Raw genomic sequence first — 19,218 nt, 5'->3', positions numbered from 1 at the left:
GTGCCCCCCGCGCCCCCCAGGCGGCCGGAAGTCGCCCCCCGGGGGGTCGGGTGGACTGGATATATGCATATTCGAATTCTGCGCCCCCCAAAACCCCCGAGTACCAATTTTTGCGGTATTTCGTGCACTTTGGCAAGTTTCTCGTATGCGATGCACTTCTAGATGCACTTTATGCACCCGCGATGCATTTCCGCCACTTCCGGATAATAAAAAAGGCGGGACTTTTGTCCGACGGTCTTTCTGAACAAAATGCAAAAAACCGCATTAAAATCGGACCGGGCCGCGAAAATTTAGATATTTTGGGGTAAATCGTTCTTTATTGCCAGGTCTATTTATTAACATTTCGCCGTTTAACTCATTACAAGCGTTTGTGATGAAGGTATTTTGTAAACCTAATTTTTAAAAACCACGCATAAAAAAATTCGAGGGGTGTTAGATCTGGTGACTCCGGGCCACTAAATAGGTCAATTAAGCCCAATGGGAAAGTGTTATCTAAATATTGCTGCACAATGCTGGCCTTGTGGGGTGGAGCCCCGTCGTGCTGAAACCATAGGTTTCTCCTTAGCTGCAAAGGCACATTCTCCAGAAGTTCATGAAGTTCTTCTTGTAGGAAATTTAGGTAATTCACGCTGTTCAATATATGTTCATAAAACTAAGGCCCGATGAAATGCCTACCAATGATGCCGCACTATACATTTACTACAAAATAGTCTTGGTTTTGGACTGGAGTTACAATGTGGGAATTTTCAATGGACCAGTAGTGTTCGTTGCGCCTGTTTGGTAAACCGACTTACAAACCGACTTTCGTCCGTCCAAAGAACGTGCCGAAAAAGGTTCTGATCAACAGTTCTATCTACATTTACTACAATTTGAGCTATAAAATTAAGTCTGTTTTTAATGTGACGTTCAGGCAAATACTCTAAATTGAGAAATTTGTAATCATGATAGCCATTGATCTTTAAAATTCGTTGTACGGCTGATTTATCCAAACTCAATTCCCGGCTAGCCTACCGTATAGAATTTCGTGCATTTTGTTCGAAATACTGTAACAGTCTAGCTGTATTAACATTATTTCCTACACTTCGGTCAATTATTTGATTTTTCCAAACAGAAAATGCATCTTCATTTCGTCGCAAGATCGCTTCCAATCTTGTAAAAGTTCTATGATCAGGAATGAGGCGCTCTGGATACTTTTCTCGAAATAACTCTGCAGCTCTTCTTGATTTTTTTTGTGACTCGTAAATTAGCAACATACCAACATACCAACTACCAAAAGTTATACGACTGACGTTCGTATTCAGTAATGACAAGTATTTCAATTATTTTCCAACGACTATTTGGTCCTTCCACCGCTATTGTGATTTTTAGTTGGTACTAGAAACTTGTAATCGTTTTTGGAGAAGTGTAATTTAACGGCAAAAAGTCAGATAATTTGAGTCAGAACTATTAAATGGTTATAAAGATATCGAAAACTATTTAAGATAACAGGATGACTTACATTACAAAAATTGCACAGTATTTTGCTGACACTTTTCTTTAAAGTAAATCTGCAATTAGTCCCTGGTACAGAACATTATGAAATACCGGAAAATTTTTATTTTTTCCTGTGACATAATTTGTTTATAAAAGTAGTTTAATGAAATTTGGTTTCTAGACTAAAGACCCTACTAATTACAATGGAGACTTTCTCTAGATTTCTGTTTTTTGAGATGGGATAGAACATTCTTTAAATTATATTTAAATGTAACTCTACTAAAGTAAGAAAAAAATATCGATAATGTTGCGTTTTTCTTCATTATTTAACTGGAGATATTAACTATATGAAAGATCTATATGGGGTCTGTAAGCAAAAAGTTCACTTTCGCATCTCGAAAACAATATATAGAAATTAGACTTCACCGTTATACATAGTCAGTAGGGTCCTATACCTATAAACTAAATTTCATTAAATCATCGTTATAAGTCAATGAGTTAAAGGGTAAAATAAAATAACAATTCTTGCATTTTAATTATATTTCAAGCATTAGTTTTCAGGTCACTTCAGGAAAAGTTGTGGCATAATTTTACTCAACTCAATTTGTATCACTTTACAAATTTTTGTAATTTCCATTAAATGATTCTAATCCTGTGCAAGGCGATGATATTTGTTTTTGCAAGGGAAACCTATCGGGAATGGGCGAGGGTTTAAGGGTTGCGACATTAAAAACCTCCTTGCCTAAGCTACTGCAATTAAAATAATTAACCCAGTTCTGTTTCGAGAACCAACATATAAAGTGTTACATACGTACATACGTACATAAGGGACGATTCGTTGAGTGACTTTAAGGCAGAAAGTTGTATAAACAAAAAAAAATCCACAAATCAATATGTGCTATACAGAGGTTGAAATTTAAGAAATTTAAAAACACTTGTTCTAAAATATCGTTGAAGACGTTTGATGTAGATCAATGAAAGTTAGACTAATGACTTATCTAGATTAAGGTGAAAATCCAAAATAAATTATGTTTCGTCTTTTATATCAAAGGCTCTCAGAGATATTTTAGAAAAAGTGATTTTTTTTCAGATTTCAACATATCTACTGTATTTTGAAAACTGTCTATTTGCAGATCCTTGTTTATATCATCTATTTAGTTTAAAATCACTCAAAGCCTCACCTTCTAAAATTTGTTGACGTAGTTAATTAACATCCTGTATGAACATAGGTATGTGATTTACCTTCACCGTGCCTATAGTATCTTAATTTTTCCAAAGATAAATTAGTTATATTCGTTTGTGGTAAGTGTTTTAATGGTTAATTGTCATTTTCTGCGTGCACAAGCTATTTCATGATAGGAAAAAATTATATATTTACAGTATTTAAAAAAATTGCTGAATAATGTGATACTATCACTTCTACTTTTAGTAACGTACCAAAGCCGTAAGCTTCAAGTAATACATACTAGTATAAAGAAAGTTGAAGAGAAAATATGTAAACTTTGTAAATAAAATACTTACTTTCGTCTTCGATGTTTGTTTCTGGCACCCTAGTTTCAATCTCAGAAGTGGATTTCTGTCGCCTCAGCAGCCTGGCTTTGGTCTGGCATTTTGAGGCTTTGTCTTGGCAATCCAAATGCACGTTCATCTTGCATATTCGACACTTCAGTCCCTGACGGGTGTGTCCTAAAAATAATAGTAATGTAATATTTGATGCCTTTCTTGCCTGGATAAAAGAGATAACTATTCGATTTTCCAGTTCCTACTTGAAGTTGAAATAGAGGAATTAACAAGGCGATTATCCAGGCATCTTTTAAGAAAGAAATAAAAAAATGATTTTTCACACCTTCTATGGGTGAAATATAACAAACTGGTACATCCATACAGGGTGTTCCACGGCGACGAGACATTAGACATATTTCAGAGACCACTTCGATTTTAATTTTGAAAATATTGGCAATACTGTTTTCGGGCATGCCCTTCTCAACTAAAATAATGACGTCCACCTAACGCTTCTGGAAGTTGACGACATTGTATTTTAAATGGAACACCCTATATATTATTGCAATTTTGGATTCTACGTCAATTTTTAGGTGAATTTTCATAAAGGTTTCCTATTCTTAATGTTAACCGTTTTTGATATATTTATTTTTTTTTTTAATTAAAAAAGCACTGCCTAATTCAAAAAGATGTGTATTTTGCAATAATAAAGTTAGAGCTGTAAAATTTATAGGAGACATAACTAATACGCTAAGCTTCCCTGTCATAATTTCAAAATGACTTACTTTCGTACAGGGTGGTAGAAATTTAATGCCGAACTTAATCAACTTTAAACCATCTTAACTTATTTTTTAAAATGGAACACCCTGTATATTTTTGGGCAATCTTTGAACAATTTTGTTCACTTTCGAATGGTTTAATGGTTCCCTTACATAATGTACTGGTGCCTCAGGACTTAACACTCCGTAATGCACCTCTGATTAAGAAACGCATTCGTGAGTTGGTCATGGAAAACGATAACTCCACAAATGCTGCTGTTTTTTAGTTTTAGTTTTTAGTTTTTGACTTGTATTAATATAATATGCGTGTATGTATGAGTGTGTGTCTGACTATACTACGTATTTGTATGTGTGTTGCACAAGCATTATGAGTGTCGTCTATGTATATTTATAAGATATTGTTTTTTACAGTGTTTTAATAACTCTTTATAATCATATTGCTTTTAATATGTGTAAATTAATTGACTTTCTGAGGGGTAGGCTAATCATCAGTTATCTGTGTCTAGTGCTTTTGTGTGTAGGTTGTATATTGCCATTGTAACTATGCACAATAAATATTTTCATTGCCTAGGCCTTGGACTGACAAAGGGTGACCTGCTATTTCGCAGATACTACGAGAATGAGAGCAAGACCTGTGTCTTCACCAGGCGAAACAATATTTAACATATATCACTCTGATGAGAATTAATAAATTTTAAACCGGTACATGTCCGATGGTTCTGCTGACCAATGATACCAGCTATTTACTAGTTATTGCGAGTATAGTTTTTCTTTAGATTTTCCATTTTTAAGTAAATATTTATTTAAATATCTATTTTCTTCCATATAATATTTTAAATATTTGAGTTACCTTGGAAATACATTTACATATCACCTCGTGGCCAAACTCTTGATCTAAACGTTGAAATCTTGTGACTACAGGCAAATTGCAATTAAACTATCAAGTACCAACACGGAAAAACTCTGTTCGATCCTAGGATATAAAGGCACTAAAGGAAATGAATCTGCAAACGATCCCGATAAAAAAGGTTCGTGAAAGATTTCCACAGGATCCAAGTCGGCTTATATTCCAAAAGGGAACAATATGGAATATGGATATTATATCGTTTTCAAGATCGGTATAAAATTATAGAAAAAGTGAGCGAAATTTGTGTCATACAATAATAATGCAATTGTGGATAATACAAAATTTCCAAACCTAACAGCCTATACAGGGCGTAAAAGCGATGTTGCAACAAACTTTCAGGGTTAACCATCTAAGGAAATAAAAATAAGGAAGAGTAATTTATTTCCCTAAAACATCTCATAAGGACTTTAGAACCTTTAAAAACAATGATGAGAATCTTGCTCTACAAGTGTGAATAAACTATTTCTAATCAAAATGTGTGTGTCTCTTAAGCTTTTTTTTGTTGCATGTACGGTTCAAGGTTCAAGGACAACCTAAGAAACCATGACATCTCTGGCAGCTCGTCAGTAACGAATCCATAGATCAATAATTTTTTAATTCAATTTATCAATGTGGTACTTAATTGTGAAAAAATACATATTTTTAAAAGACAATGAGAAGTGTAACAAAAGCTGGGACGCGTGGTAATTTATTTTTAGTTCTCGGAACGGATGGGCCAAAAAGTAAAATATTTCAGTCAGCACTAATTATCGAAAAGTTAAGAGTTTTCAAGTAGGTTTAGCGTCGCCACAAGGCCGTCCTTCGTAGAAAGCCTCATGAAATTTAACAATATTTTTTAACAAGTTCACTTAGACCGTCGGGGCCATGTGTTGAGCATCTGGTATAAAGAGAAAATATATATTTCAAATAACGCGCGAAATGCATTCCAAAGAACCTAGAAATTCCAAGAATAAGTTGTTAGAAGTTGTTAGAAAGATAATAATAGATCAAGTAGCTGGTTTTTAGGCGGATTTTCCAAGCTATAAGAATAGATTAAATGAGATTGACTAATCCGTTTCGTATTGCTACACGGAGTCACTAGAGGAAGGCTAGGGTTACTTGTAAGTCTAGTTAGTCACAGAATTATTTATATAAACGTAAATTCAGTCCATTAGATAACTATTAACATGGCATAGTTATGCCAAAGCGTCCCTATATTCAGGGTTCCCGCCAGTAAGATAAGAACAGAAACGTCTGGACCCAAGAAATGGGCGTGTCGAAGCGAGGTGTCGAATAAAAGCTAGTTTTTCCTTGGGTTCCACATTGAGCAGTCTACTTAGTTTTAGAGTCTCGGGCTAATTAATTAAATTTAATAATGGATAAAGTCATTCCAAATTTTGCTATATATCGCGCATTCCCTGAATCTCGGTACACTGTCGCGTGTCAATAAATTAATTTTTCGAGGCCGTTGTGTCGATATTTTGTTTGTTTTGTTTTTATTGTTATTAAAACTCTTCCTGGAAAGTTTTGGTGTTTTCTTGTCCTTCCAACTCAAGTGTCATCCTATAAATACAACCAACCACTGGATTACCTTGTACATGAGCGACATACGGTAGGTGCCTGGTATTCATTCTCTGAACGTACAACATTTCTAAGTTCCCACGTATTAATTAAAGCGTAATGATAATTATAAACTCCTTTTCGAGACGTTAATAGTAAACTATTTTGCAAATTAATATCGTTATGATACTGGTCATAATGGTAGATAGATAAATGAAGAAATAACACCTGAGGTTACAGAAGATTAGAAGAAGCGAAATTTGTACAAAACATTAAGTTATTCTGATTTTCACGTATACTCCACTGTTAATAATGCTCCTAAGTTCAAGATGCATAAATAACGTTTTTTGACAGTTATAGCTTTTCAGTTATATCCTAATTCTGACGCCATTGGTTGGTTTTATCCGAATTTTATATGAAGGCAACTAGTTCAGACATATTTAAATTTCACAGCTTTTCACAGCTCGGAGATTGGCGGTTTTAGAACTCTTCTGAAGCTGTATAACATACATACAGGGTGATTCAGAACTTATCCAAAAAAAGGGCAGTTCGAAAATGATTTAAAAATACACTTCTGCACGGCACTAGAAACTGGTTCACTGTAAAACCTGACCTCGCACAATGCGACCGGCATGACTGTGTGATAAAAACGGACAAAAACTTTCGCAAGGAAAGAAATATGTAAATAGAATTTTATCGCACCTATTTTATATAGGTAAATTCAACTGCTTTTGCCTTTATTAATTAATACAATTAATTTGTGTTTTTAAATAATAAAATCATTTGACATACCCAATTTTACAACAATTGTTCAAAATCCACCAACGTGTAAACACATTTGGGTCCGTCTTACTCAGTTTCTAGGAACTAACACAAATGTTGTAAGCTTCACGATAACACAAATGCTTCACCATAAATTAAAACGATATCCATCAACTCCGAGTTGCTATACACGCAAACCATTTTTGACACTAACTATCCATTTTTGACACTAACTACTAAAAAAATATTGTAAACACAACAGATAACAGGTAAATACTGTTGCAACGACGATTGCAAAATACGATTTCAGTATTCGGAGTCGCTGAGGTCACGTGGCTCTCCACGCGCATTACAAATGACGCTAGAGACTACAGTTGTCCAGCTATGTAGTCGTTGAATGTAATATAACTTCAATTACTATATTGAACATTGCAACATATTCCGTTTGAAGCAATGTAATACTGTAACTATACATTTTTCATTCCCTATTCCTTTCCTATAGACACTGTAAGCTATACATATAATCATTTTTTGTTAGATGTGACCATAACCCCAACATTTTTATTTTTAGGTAAGATATTTTTACATAATTTATACAAACTTTTACGATCAGCAGAACTGACATTGAATGCCTAGTAAGTATAGCCTTGTGTCAGGTTATAACTTTTATTTATTTATTTATTATTTGATTTAACTTACAATACTTTTTTACATCTTTCGAATTATAAAACAGAGATACTTCCTTATGTATGAAATGTAATTTGATTTACAGGTTCCTTTACTTTTTTGACTCTAGCGAATGTCTTAAATCAAATAAAAGAAAAACTTTTTAATTCGATTTTCTTACCTCTCAGCACTTGGGAACAAACGTCGCACGGCGTGATTTTCTTATACGTATATTCCTGGAAATTGTGAGCGTCGGGGTCACCCTTGAGCAATTCTCTTGTCGCCGCCGATCCATTTTTCCTAGACGAAAAATAAGGTGAGTTAAAAAAAGTTTGTTTACCATTGATAGCTGCCTGTGTGCTCATACTTCAAACTGATGTATTTTTATAGGGGGCAAGAAAAGGGCGTCACGTAAATAAATAATTTAAAATAATTTTCAACTTGCATTTACTTCATATTATCACGCAAAAAATAAAACATACTGTCAAACTTAAAGTGACCTACTAACAAAGTTTTTTTTTATCTCCTAATAGGCTATTGATTATGTCATATGGTATGGAACTACAACGTTGATGGGTTTTTATTCCATGAATCGATCAAATGATAATTTAGAGTGAAAAAACCGCGGAGTGCTATTAAATTCGAGGGTGGAAATTGGAGATAGGGGTGAAAATGCAATCCTTACAGTTTTTTTGAGTATATCTCGAAAATGAAGCAAAATTTGAGAGTATTGCATAGGAAAAATTTTGTAGATAATGAGATTTTCTATCGAAATAGCTTATGTAAAAAATTTTAAAAATTTATTTACTGCAAAATATATCAAAAACAAAAAATGCAAAAATTTCAAATTTTTATTTTTTTTTTTACTTTTATGCATATAAATTTTTTTCTGAGCAGAAATTGGTATAGGTCCTAGTTCATAAAAACGTATATAAAATTTCCTACAAAATGATGGGTTATAAAAGTTTTTTCGATAAATTAATAATAGACTGAGATATGGTCGTTCAAACTTTGCCTTTTTTTTCGGTTTTTACTGAATTTATGATAATATTGATTTAATACTTTATTTTCTATATGCAATTGATTTTTTCTAAATATTAAATGCATTGCATGTAATATGTAAAACAATACAGTAAATACAATATTTTATTTTTTTATTTTACTATATATACTCGTTAGAAATCTAAAATAGTCATCTTCACTGAGGACTAACATCGCAATTGTTTTTGATGTATTTTTTTCGGTAATAATAATTGTTACATGATGAGATATTTTTTTAATTTTATATGTAAATAGTGTCCACTATTAAAATTTTGCAAGGATAATAATAATTGTAGTAACTACCATCATTTACTACTATATACAATCAAAATTAACATTTTTGAAGACACAAAAAGAAATTGAAATTTTCTTTATTAATGCAACTATGATAAAGTGGGTTCTATGCACCTCAATTTTTTAGGACTCATTATAAAAATGTGCAAGTTATATGGGTAAATAGCCAAGAACTAAATTTGGTACCTATATTCCAATCGGTTGGAAAATATTTAAAAATATATATATTTTGAAGAGGTTATATTCAATTTGGTCGCTTGAGTGCAGCTGTAGAAGTTTGGTAGTGAAATTAAAGAACACTGTATTTAAAAATGTTTCATTTTGCAACAACATGTTAATTTTTCAAAAATGTAAAAGTTTGACAGGTTATCACAAGCTGAATTTTTGCACAGACTTTCTTTGAGGTGTCCCAAACCAAAGTCCGCAAAAATCACAACATGGCTATCCAAGATATTGAAGTAAAAGTTTTTTGCATAATATATCTCGTGTTTTATGCATCGGTCATCCATAATAATTGCAATTTTTCCCAAAACCTCGCCTTTTTTGAGATATTGAAGGTCAAAGTTGTAAAAACAAGATTTTGGACGTGTCCAATGCGTTGGACGTCATATGGAATAGGCCTAATGCAAGAATTCAGGCTGCATTATATTATCCAGTCGGGAAATTAAAATCAGTCCAATCAGATCGATAATCCAGGTATATTTCTTCACGAAAAACCGTTTCCTTTGGAATTTTGACCTTGAAAAGGACAAGATTTTGAGGAAAAATGTGAGATACCAATTTTATAGATAATGAAATTATCGACAACTTTTATAGTGACCATGTGGATGTCCGATGCATTGAACATTGAATATTTTCAAAACACTTTGACTTTCCATTTCTTGGTTAGTCATGTTGGGATATTTGTGGATTTGGGTTTGCGACCCCAAAGAACGTCTGTGCAGAAATTCGGCTGTGAGAGAATTTTGTTTTGGTCAAATGATAATTTCCCTGGGCTATTATTTGTATTGAAATATAGAAATCTATAGAAATCTATACAATAATATACTTTTTAAATAGAACACCGTCTATATTTCGACATAACTTGCATAGGTAGACAGTGGATATGTATTTTTAAGGAAAATATTCATATTTCACAGTTAGAGATGGACCCATCCAACATTCTTAACTTTTTTTGATCCATAATTAAACAAATTTGGTGTTTTATTTAAGGAATATAAGTTTGCTCTGGTGTATTCGTAAGGAATCCTCCCATACTGTCATATCATTTTAGAAATATTGCTTAAAAAGCGATGAATAATATTCTATATAATTTACTATATTGAACATTGCAACATATTCCGTTTGAAGCAATGTAATACTGTAACTATACATTTTTCATTCCCTATTCTTTTCCTATAGACACTGTAAGCTGCATATGGCGGATGGCGTATGCGTTAGTATGTTTGGCGTAATATATTGGTATGTTCGGTATAGATGAGGTCTTTAATATGCGTTAGACACAACATTGTTGGGTTGTACTTTCGTATCTATACGTTTTCCATACATTCTTATACTCGTACCACACATACTGAGCACCGTTGCAATTCATCACTCCTGCCATACCTACAGCGTATTTAGAAGCTGAACAACTAAGACGTATATGTTTTTTAAGGTTTTCACTGTTCTTTTCCAATTTTCAATTGTTAAGCAATATTTTATTAAAGTAAAAATGCATTACAATAACAATAGTTTTGAGTATGAGCACACCATGAGCGAGAATAGTTCACATGGGATACTTTCATTACATCTCACTGTACAACGGAACTAGCACATTTTGCAGCGCGTACTGAAGTATTCACTTTCTTACATTTGGTTTGTCACTTACCTGACTCTTTTAATATTTGAACTATTCTCACTCAACGACATTTTCACATAATCGCACATTTCAGTAAAATATTTAGCCATATAAGGAGAAAGCTACATCTAGTACATATAAGTAAGCATACGTACTGGTAACAGTAGTGGTACAGGGTGTTCAGCTAAAACAGGTGCAAATGGAGGAGGAATAGAGTGCATTAAAAATAATAATGATGAGAAGGGAATTTTTGAAGTATATTTGAGTTAGAGTATACCAACAGGATTTAAAGAATACAGCACATTAAGGTTCATATCTACCTATTGCTTAATTTAATCTTCTTCCTGCAGGTGGAAAGAATGGTAGGTATAGATTATTAAATAAATAGTGTAGTTATGTAAATGTTTTATCCTTAAGAATTGAAGGCTATGTATAAGAACTTTTCAATTGGTAAAGGTGTTTTGCATTAAGTTTGTAAGAAATATTTTTTCAAAAAATTTAAAGCTTCATTCCATTTCTTCCGGATGCAGCATGAAGTCTAGTCTTATTCAGTATGATATATGCATCTATTAATTATTTAGTCAGTTCAATAATTTTTTTTAATTTTAATTACCATCACCAAAAAGTATATGTCAAAACAAAAGAAATGATCACCTGCAGAACTCTGTACGATGATTTTTGTAAGTAGATTTTTCTTTGAAAAGTGTTTCAGTCCGGAAAAAATGAATATCTCGGAAACTTCTTGATTTTTTTATCTAAAAAAATTTGTGGTTATTTAAGACACAGAAAGGTATACTTTCACCAAGTTTTGTCAAAATTAAATTATTTTTGCGGAAATGAGATAAAAAACGAAAAATAAAAATCACAGTTTTTCGCATTTTTCTCGGAAATTTTGAAGTTATCTTAAAAAGTGACCTCTACAAAAGTTGTAGATTTTTCCATGATCTACAACTGTTGTATTGTATACTTTTCTGTTTGACGTCAACTTTCGCCAGAAATCTCAATGATACATATTTTCACAACTTGTCAACCATCCAAATCAACTCTCCGCCACCCCTACTCACGCATTTATTTTTTTTACGTTTATTATAAGCCCCTTTACCACTTCCACTTACAAAAGTCCAAGTAACAATTTTTTTTCTCCAAGTGTAACTTGGTTGGACTAATAAGTAAGTAAAAATAAATAAATAATAAATAAGTAAGTAAAAATAAATAAATACTGGCCTTACTCAATAAAGGGTATAGACATATTGAGAGCCGCTGGAAAAACGGAGTAACATCTGATTCATTTACACTATATCTGTGGCCACAGCAAATAATAAATAGTTAAACATCCTCTAAAAATAAGTGTCACGATTTGCCTTATTTATGTTTATTCTATATATTATTACAATATAGTTATTTAATCTAATTCAAATTCAGCTATCTACAAATTTATAATTTATGAGCTGCTATAATCTTATTAAATCAACAGACTTCATGCACTATCTACCGAAAACTGCCCTTGCCAAGTTTTAGTAGTAAAATAAAAAGTGACATGGAAAGATGAGACTCTTTGTCATACCCATAGTTAACTCCAACCTCAAATTCAACTACATTTCGTTTGTCCATGTTTTCTTTTACGACCAATTCCATTTAGTAACACAGTATAGGATTCACTGAACAATATCCCGTCCAAATTGCACTAGGGTTAAAATAAAACGCTACAATTCTTTATCTAGTTTCTGGAGAAATCCTAGCTGCCGGCAAAATAAGCTGTATTAGATTCAGTTTGCGCTCCTTTATGGCTAGATGGAAGGAGGATTGACACGGAAATGAAATTCTTAACCGAAAATAAAGTTTTCTTAACACACTTCTGATATTCTCAACTTTTTGTTACATAGTTGTAGAGTAGTTTCAAAATGTCATGAGTCGCGAAATGCGCGAAAGGCGTGGCGTATCCGCATAATTCTTCTAATAAGCACGTTGTGAAAACATTGACTCAGAATTAGACCACGTGCCTTATTACAACAAGAAATGTACTAAGGCGCTCGGGCATCAATAAAGTCAACTGGCGAACGTTCGTTATATATATTTTTATTGCTTAAATTAAAATAATAAAGAATAGGGCATTTTATGATATTTGTAATCGGATCAAAGGCTTGTTTAGGCTACGAGAGCTCGAGATAGACTGTGAATAATAGATATAATGTTTTTAGGACGTAGAATAATTTAGGTGACGGTCGGAATTATGTTTCTGCGCATATGAAGGTCAAAGCTCATAAGATTTTGAAACAACTCTAAAACGTGAGAGTTATTCTTTAAATATTATAGTTACTTTATTTAAAATTCATAGCACGTTTTAGATTTTCGTTCAATTTCTATTTCTTTTTAGTTAAGTACATTATTAATTAATATGTACGCGGCTTCTGTTATTTGCGAAGGTGTAAAATTTTAAACAATGTATAGATTAATACCTATAAATATGTAACTAGTATACCATGTAAAAATATCGACATTTTTAATGGTAATTGTAGGATTATACAGAGCCTTGATAAATAATTACAAGCCACGTGACCAATATAATTTTGTTTGGAACAGTAATTTTATTTCCTTCATGTTGGCAATTAAATATCGGTAAAATTGAAAATTATTAAAACAATAAAATCAAGATTACATTAAAACACTACATTCAGAATCACCGGCTGTGGTTGGTGTAGTTTTTTACGAGATTCTATTCAACCAATCAGCGATCGCATTATCTCGGGCGGTTAGTTACTGTTCATTGTAAACGAATCATTAATATTGGCGACTCCAAGATTTAGTGATTTTTCGTTACCAGTACCACTGTAATGTTGGTTGCCTAAGCTGGGCGGTCAGTGGCGTAGCTACGGTTGCGCAATGTTGCTAAAAAACGCACGCCTATGAACGACGGATCGGCGAAGACAACCGAACGCGAACTTAGACATCGGTAGACGAAGAGATTTGGCAATAGAGAGACAAAAAGCCTCAAAAATTAATATTAAAAAACTAGTTAATACATTTTCTATTATTAAGGCCCGGAAAGTACAATTTTAATAATTGATCTGTGATTAGAACACAGTTTTGTTTAAGTTAATATTCCGACTTACAATAATTTCTCACACCGTATCATCTTTTGGTTAGGTACCATGGAAACGTGCAATTGCCACAACTGTATGTCAAGTTATGTCAAATCATGGTCAAATCTGCATTTTCTCGTTCTAAATATTAAACTAACGCAAACATAACATTTGGTTACTTTGCGTGTCTTACTTTTGCTTTCGTCTTTAAAAGTACAATTATTTTGATTTTCACTGTGATAGGATGGAATTTTATTTTTATTTGTGATAGAATGGAGTTTTACTTTTATTTGTATAGTTTTTATTTATTTTTATTGTTTTTTATTTTTATCGATATAAAGTACAGTTCACACATGGACGTTTATTTTTAATTTATTTTATTTTTGGGATTTCTGAAAGAGAGGGGCCTTTTATATACTTTGCGCACGGGCCCGGAAAGCCCTTGCTACGCCACTGTGGGTGGTCACGTGGCTTCTAAACATTTATGGAGGCTCTGTAGTAGTACTGATTCACAACTTATCCAAAAAACTTTGGGATATATGCGCCTTTAAAAGTGGAAACGATATCATCAAAAAAGTTATAATAAAATATTTACGTTTCGAAAAAAAATTGTATGAACTTGCTGAACGACTGTGGTGTGTTTATTAAAATGTATTTCGAGTTTATAAATCTGCACCGCTCCCTCCCTCCAAGGTAGCTTTTCACAAGTGCCTATTCATTCAGTATTATAGCTGTTTTCATAGTCCACTTACTATTGTCTGTTTTGCAAATTTATAAGACAATAATTTAAGTCACTTTCGCAATTTAGTCACTTTGGATCAGTCTAAAATTTCCAATCTATGTTTGTGTATGGAACACGAGACGTCAATTATTACAAAACGAATGCTCCTCTAATTAATGCATCTACTATTGTATTCGATATTTATTATAGTCTACGCGGTAGAGTTTATCAAAGTAACAAACGATCTACTAGCAATAAAGTGGTGTTTTGTACCAAAATGTAATAACCTGATATTAAAACCCATTTAAAATCTTTTATAATTGTTGGCTTAGCTAGGAAATGTATTAAAGAATCTCCAACATCGACATGTACCAATGTGAGGATAAAATACATAACTAATAAAATGAATAGTCCTTAAAAATCTCCTCTAATCTCTCTAACAACCGATGCATTTTCAAGTTTTGCAACGCACAAATGCTGCATACAATATATTTAGAACCTTTACGTTCTGAAAGTCCTTAAAATTACGCAAAATAAAGCCTAAATTCTTATAAGCAGATTTGATTACTAAACTAATGTGCTCGTCAAACGATAATCTGGTATCGAAAGTAACACCAAGGTCAGTAAATTGCGTAACTCTATTTAAAAAAGATTCACCAATTTTGTAATCAAAATCTAGATTAGTTTTGCGTCGACAGTAAGTCATATTGTTCTTAACACAAGCGAGACAACTAAACAGAAAAAAAATGAGGAATAAAGAAATTTTAGATTACTTTGTGAACAAGTATATCAAACTTAAAATTGAAAAAAAAAAAATAGACACTGTAGTATAACTCATAAAATTCCGAAGGCATCCAGAGTGGTAACCAAAGTACCAGGAAATAATTTTTTCTACTCGAAAATGAACAATCTGACTTTAGTGGGATAACAACGGCAACGTCGGATTCTGATTTTTATTCACCTAATCAAAAGAATAAATAAATATAAATGTAATAGACTTGCAGAAACGGTGAAATCCGTAAGTACGATCACAGAGTCGGGATGGAGCTTCTGTCTAGTATCTGACGTCAGACCAATTGGAAGTCATTTTGTGTACCACCCTAAAGGGAGAACTTTAGTTTGGCAGTTACAGACGTTAGACATTTTGGTTAAATGAAAATCGTTTAGCTTGAGTTGTAATTTGATAAATACAATTAATTTTTACTCATATGCATAGCAAGGCAAAGTAGCAGGCATGTAGCAGCAGGATTTTTCGGAAGAGGACAACAGCGTCATCAGTAACGTAATGTACGATCCTGATATCTTGTTGTTGAACGCACAAAGTTTAAATTTCGAAACAATAAATCTATTGGAAGTTGATGTCGCCAGTTACCATGACTTAAAATTTTTATGTGTAACCGAGACACACTGTAAAACAGATGCGATTGAATTCAGGCAAATTGGGGGTTTTTCTTTATGTAGCTTTTTCTGTAGAAAATCATTTGACAAAGGGGGTGTTGCTATTTACTCTAAGTCCAATCTGAATGTTAGTAGATTAGATTTGAAGAGTTTTTGTGTGGAAAAACATTTTGAAATATGTGGCACTTTATGGAATGATAAAATTTTGGGCACAACAATTATTTTAACTTGTTATCGATTTCCTAAGGGAGATCTCAACATATTTTTTGATGGTATAAACAATGTTTTAGAATTTTTATATAAGCCTACTCTTAGCATTGTTTTGTGTGGAGATTTTAATATTGATGTACGCTCGAAAATTACTAAAGATTTTAACAATTTTAAAAATATTCTACTTGCCTTTGACTTGCGTCCGATGGTCGAGTGGCCTACAAGGGTTACAATGAATACTTGTACTACTATTGACAACATTTTCTCAAATATGAATAGTGCTAATGTGATTTGTGTTGTAGATAACAACTTTTCCGACCACAAAACTGTTTTGTTTGAAATGGGTAACAAATGTAAGACTAATATGCCAAAACACCGTCAGTGTAAAAGAATGTTTTCTGATATTTCTATTAATAATTTTTGTCTAGCATTGAGGGAAGAATCGTGGCATGATTTGTATCTCATAAATTGTTTCGATAATGCCTTTGATTGTTTTTACAGAGTCTTCTTGTATCATTTTAATAATTATTTTCCATCAAAAACAATATTCAGTAATAGGGGGAATCGCAGTAAAAGCTGGATTACCGATGAGGTTAAATTATCGAGTTTAAAATTAAGGGATCTGTATAATTTGACACTTGCTAGTGCTGAATTTGTGGACTTGTATAAAATCGCAAAAAGAAAGCATACCTCCTTAGTTAATACAGCTAAGAGGAATTTTTATCAAAATAAAATTATTAATTCCAATCATATTTCTAAAACAACTTGGGATGTTGTAAAAGAATTATCAAATAAGTATAGGAGCAACGGGAATATTAATTTGTCATATAATGGAAAATTATACGAAGAAACCCAAAGCAGTCGCAAACATTTTTAATTCATTTTTTTTAGAAACTCCTCTAAAAATTGTTAATGATATATGCTCAAGAACTGAGTATCCCAGTCTTGATTGTAACAATTTTTCTATCCCCATTAACCCTAATTCCATTTTTCTCGAGCCTTTTGTTTCTAAAGAAATGCTGCTATTATTAAATAATAAATTGAAGAATAAGCATTCCTATGGGTCGGACGAGATACCCATGTTTCTGTTGAAAAAAGTATTAGACATCATTATTGAACCAATCACTTACCTCGTGAATTTATCTTTCTTGGCTGGTGAGTTTCCCAAGATCTTAAAAACCGGAAAAGTCGTACCTATTTTTAAAAAACGGGACCCTAAATGTGTAGAAAATTATAGACCCGTGGCTGTCTCGTGTGTATTTTCTACAATATTTGAATATTGCTATCTGGATCGTCTATTGAGTTTCATTGGAAGGCACAAAGTGTTTTCAGATAAGCAACATGGTATCATGGTAAGCACTGCTATCTACTCCTTTTATAACGAAATGATTAACTTTATGGAGGCAGTCGAGTGCCCTGTTGGGATCTTTTGCGACCTCAGCAGGGCATTCGACTGTGTTAATCACAAGTTGTTGTGTAAACTTGAAATGTGCGGTGTGCGCGGAGTGGCCCATAAGTGGATTGCTTCTTTTTTAACGCACAGAAAGCAGTATATTCATTTAAACTTTATGAATGATTTAGGAACCAATAACATTAAGTCGGAATACGGAGAAGTAAACGTGGGGGTTCCACAAGGCTCTGTGTTGGGTCCTATCCTATTTCTACTATATACAAATGAACTCGATACTTTGATGTCCAACGTTTTCCTCGTTATGTATGCGGATGATACGTCTATGCTCATTTCAGATGCCAACGATANTTATATATGGATTTTAGCAAAGCATTTGACCAGGTTGATCACTACGTGTTACTTGCTAAACTTGATAGTATTGGGTTATCAAATATTTTTGTTAATTTTATTAAATCGTACCTAACAGAGAGACAACAGTTTGTTAAGTGTGAGGGTTTCACTTCGTCAAAATTTAAAGTTACTTCTGGCGTTCCACAAGGTTCGAATTTAGGGCCCTTACTGTTTCTCTTGTTTGTTAATGATTTACCGAATAGTATATCTTGTAATAATCTTCTTTTTGCAGATGATTTAAAGATTTTTACAAGTATTGAGAATGAGGAAAATTGTAGATATTTGCAGAATCAAGCCAACTTAATTGGCAAATGGTGTAATTCAAATCGTTTAATGTTAAATATAAACAAATGTTATGTAGTATCATTTTCCAGGAAAAAACAAATTTATAATTATGATTATACACTTAATGATATTACAATCTCAAGAAGTGATTGCATAAAAGATTTAGGCATCTCCTTTGACTCTAATCTTACCTTTGTTACTCAGGTTAATCATTTAGTTAGTAATGCCAATAGGACTTTAGGTTTTATATTAAAGAACTGCAAAGATTTTAGAAATATTAGCACCTTTTTGTATTATTAATTTTGTATTATACCTTGGTTAGGAGTAAACTTGAGTATGGATCAATTATTTGGTTCCCAATTTATCAGTGTCACATTGATAGTATAGAATCTGTTCAGAGGCGGTTTTTAAAATACATTTCTTTTAAGGAAGATGGCATCTATCCCGCNAAATTTATTATTATTATTATTATTATTAAGTAGCAGCTTAATTGTATGAATAACGTTTTCCTCAACAAATTCTAAATATGGAAGAAAATCTCCTTATAAGTACAAAGCGAGTTGGAGTGTCCCAATCAACAGTGCGATGCATAATTTACGTGTCTCAAATGTATTTCTAATCATGTACAGCGTATACTACTCAAGAATTAGCATCAGTGGATTATCCGTTACGACTTATATTTTATGAACGGTTGTTACAATAAAATGTATATAGCTTCATTTACAGAACTGTAGATGACGCTATGTACGTTCATAATAAATGGGATAAACAATACATATCTATGTAAAATCAGCATGCAGTTCAACTTCCAGCATCGTTTTTCTTTGAATGTTTGGGCAAGGATTGTCTACGATCGAGTAAAAATTTACCAAACCGAATGGATGGTTTGTGGTACCGCGAAATTCTTCGAAATTTGTCGGTTTAT

General features: G+C 32.7%; 1 protein-coding gene across 1 annotated transcript in view; it reads right to left on the bottom strand.

Moving 5' to 3' along the window:
- The window catches only part of LOC108908470, a 462,859-nt gene that overhangs the window by 49,377 nt on the left and 394,264 nt on the right, over window positions 1-19,218 (bottom strand). Inside the window, exons 12-13 of the mRNA XM_018712513.2 lie at window positions 7,808-7,926; window positions 2,995-3,159 (exon numbers count right to left, since the gene is read on the bottom strand). Coding sequence (XP_018568029.1) covers window positions 2,995-3,159; window positions 7,808-7,926 — 284 coding nt within the window. The remainder of the gene's footprint in view (window positions 1-2,994; window positions 3,160-7,807; window positions 7,927-19,218) is intronic.

This window comes from Anoplophora glabripennis, unplaced genomic scaffold, assembly GCF_000390285.2.
Source record: "Anoplophora glabripennis isolate ALB-LARVAE unplaced genomic scaffold, Agla_2.0 scaffold240, whole genome shotgun sequence".
NCBI lineage: Eukaryota > Metazoa > Arthropoda > Insecta > Coleoptera > Cerambycidae > Anoplophora > Anoplophora glabripennis.
Note: the sequence above shows the minus strand (reverse complement) of the source record. Positions and strands in the feature narration are given on the sequence as shown.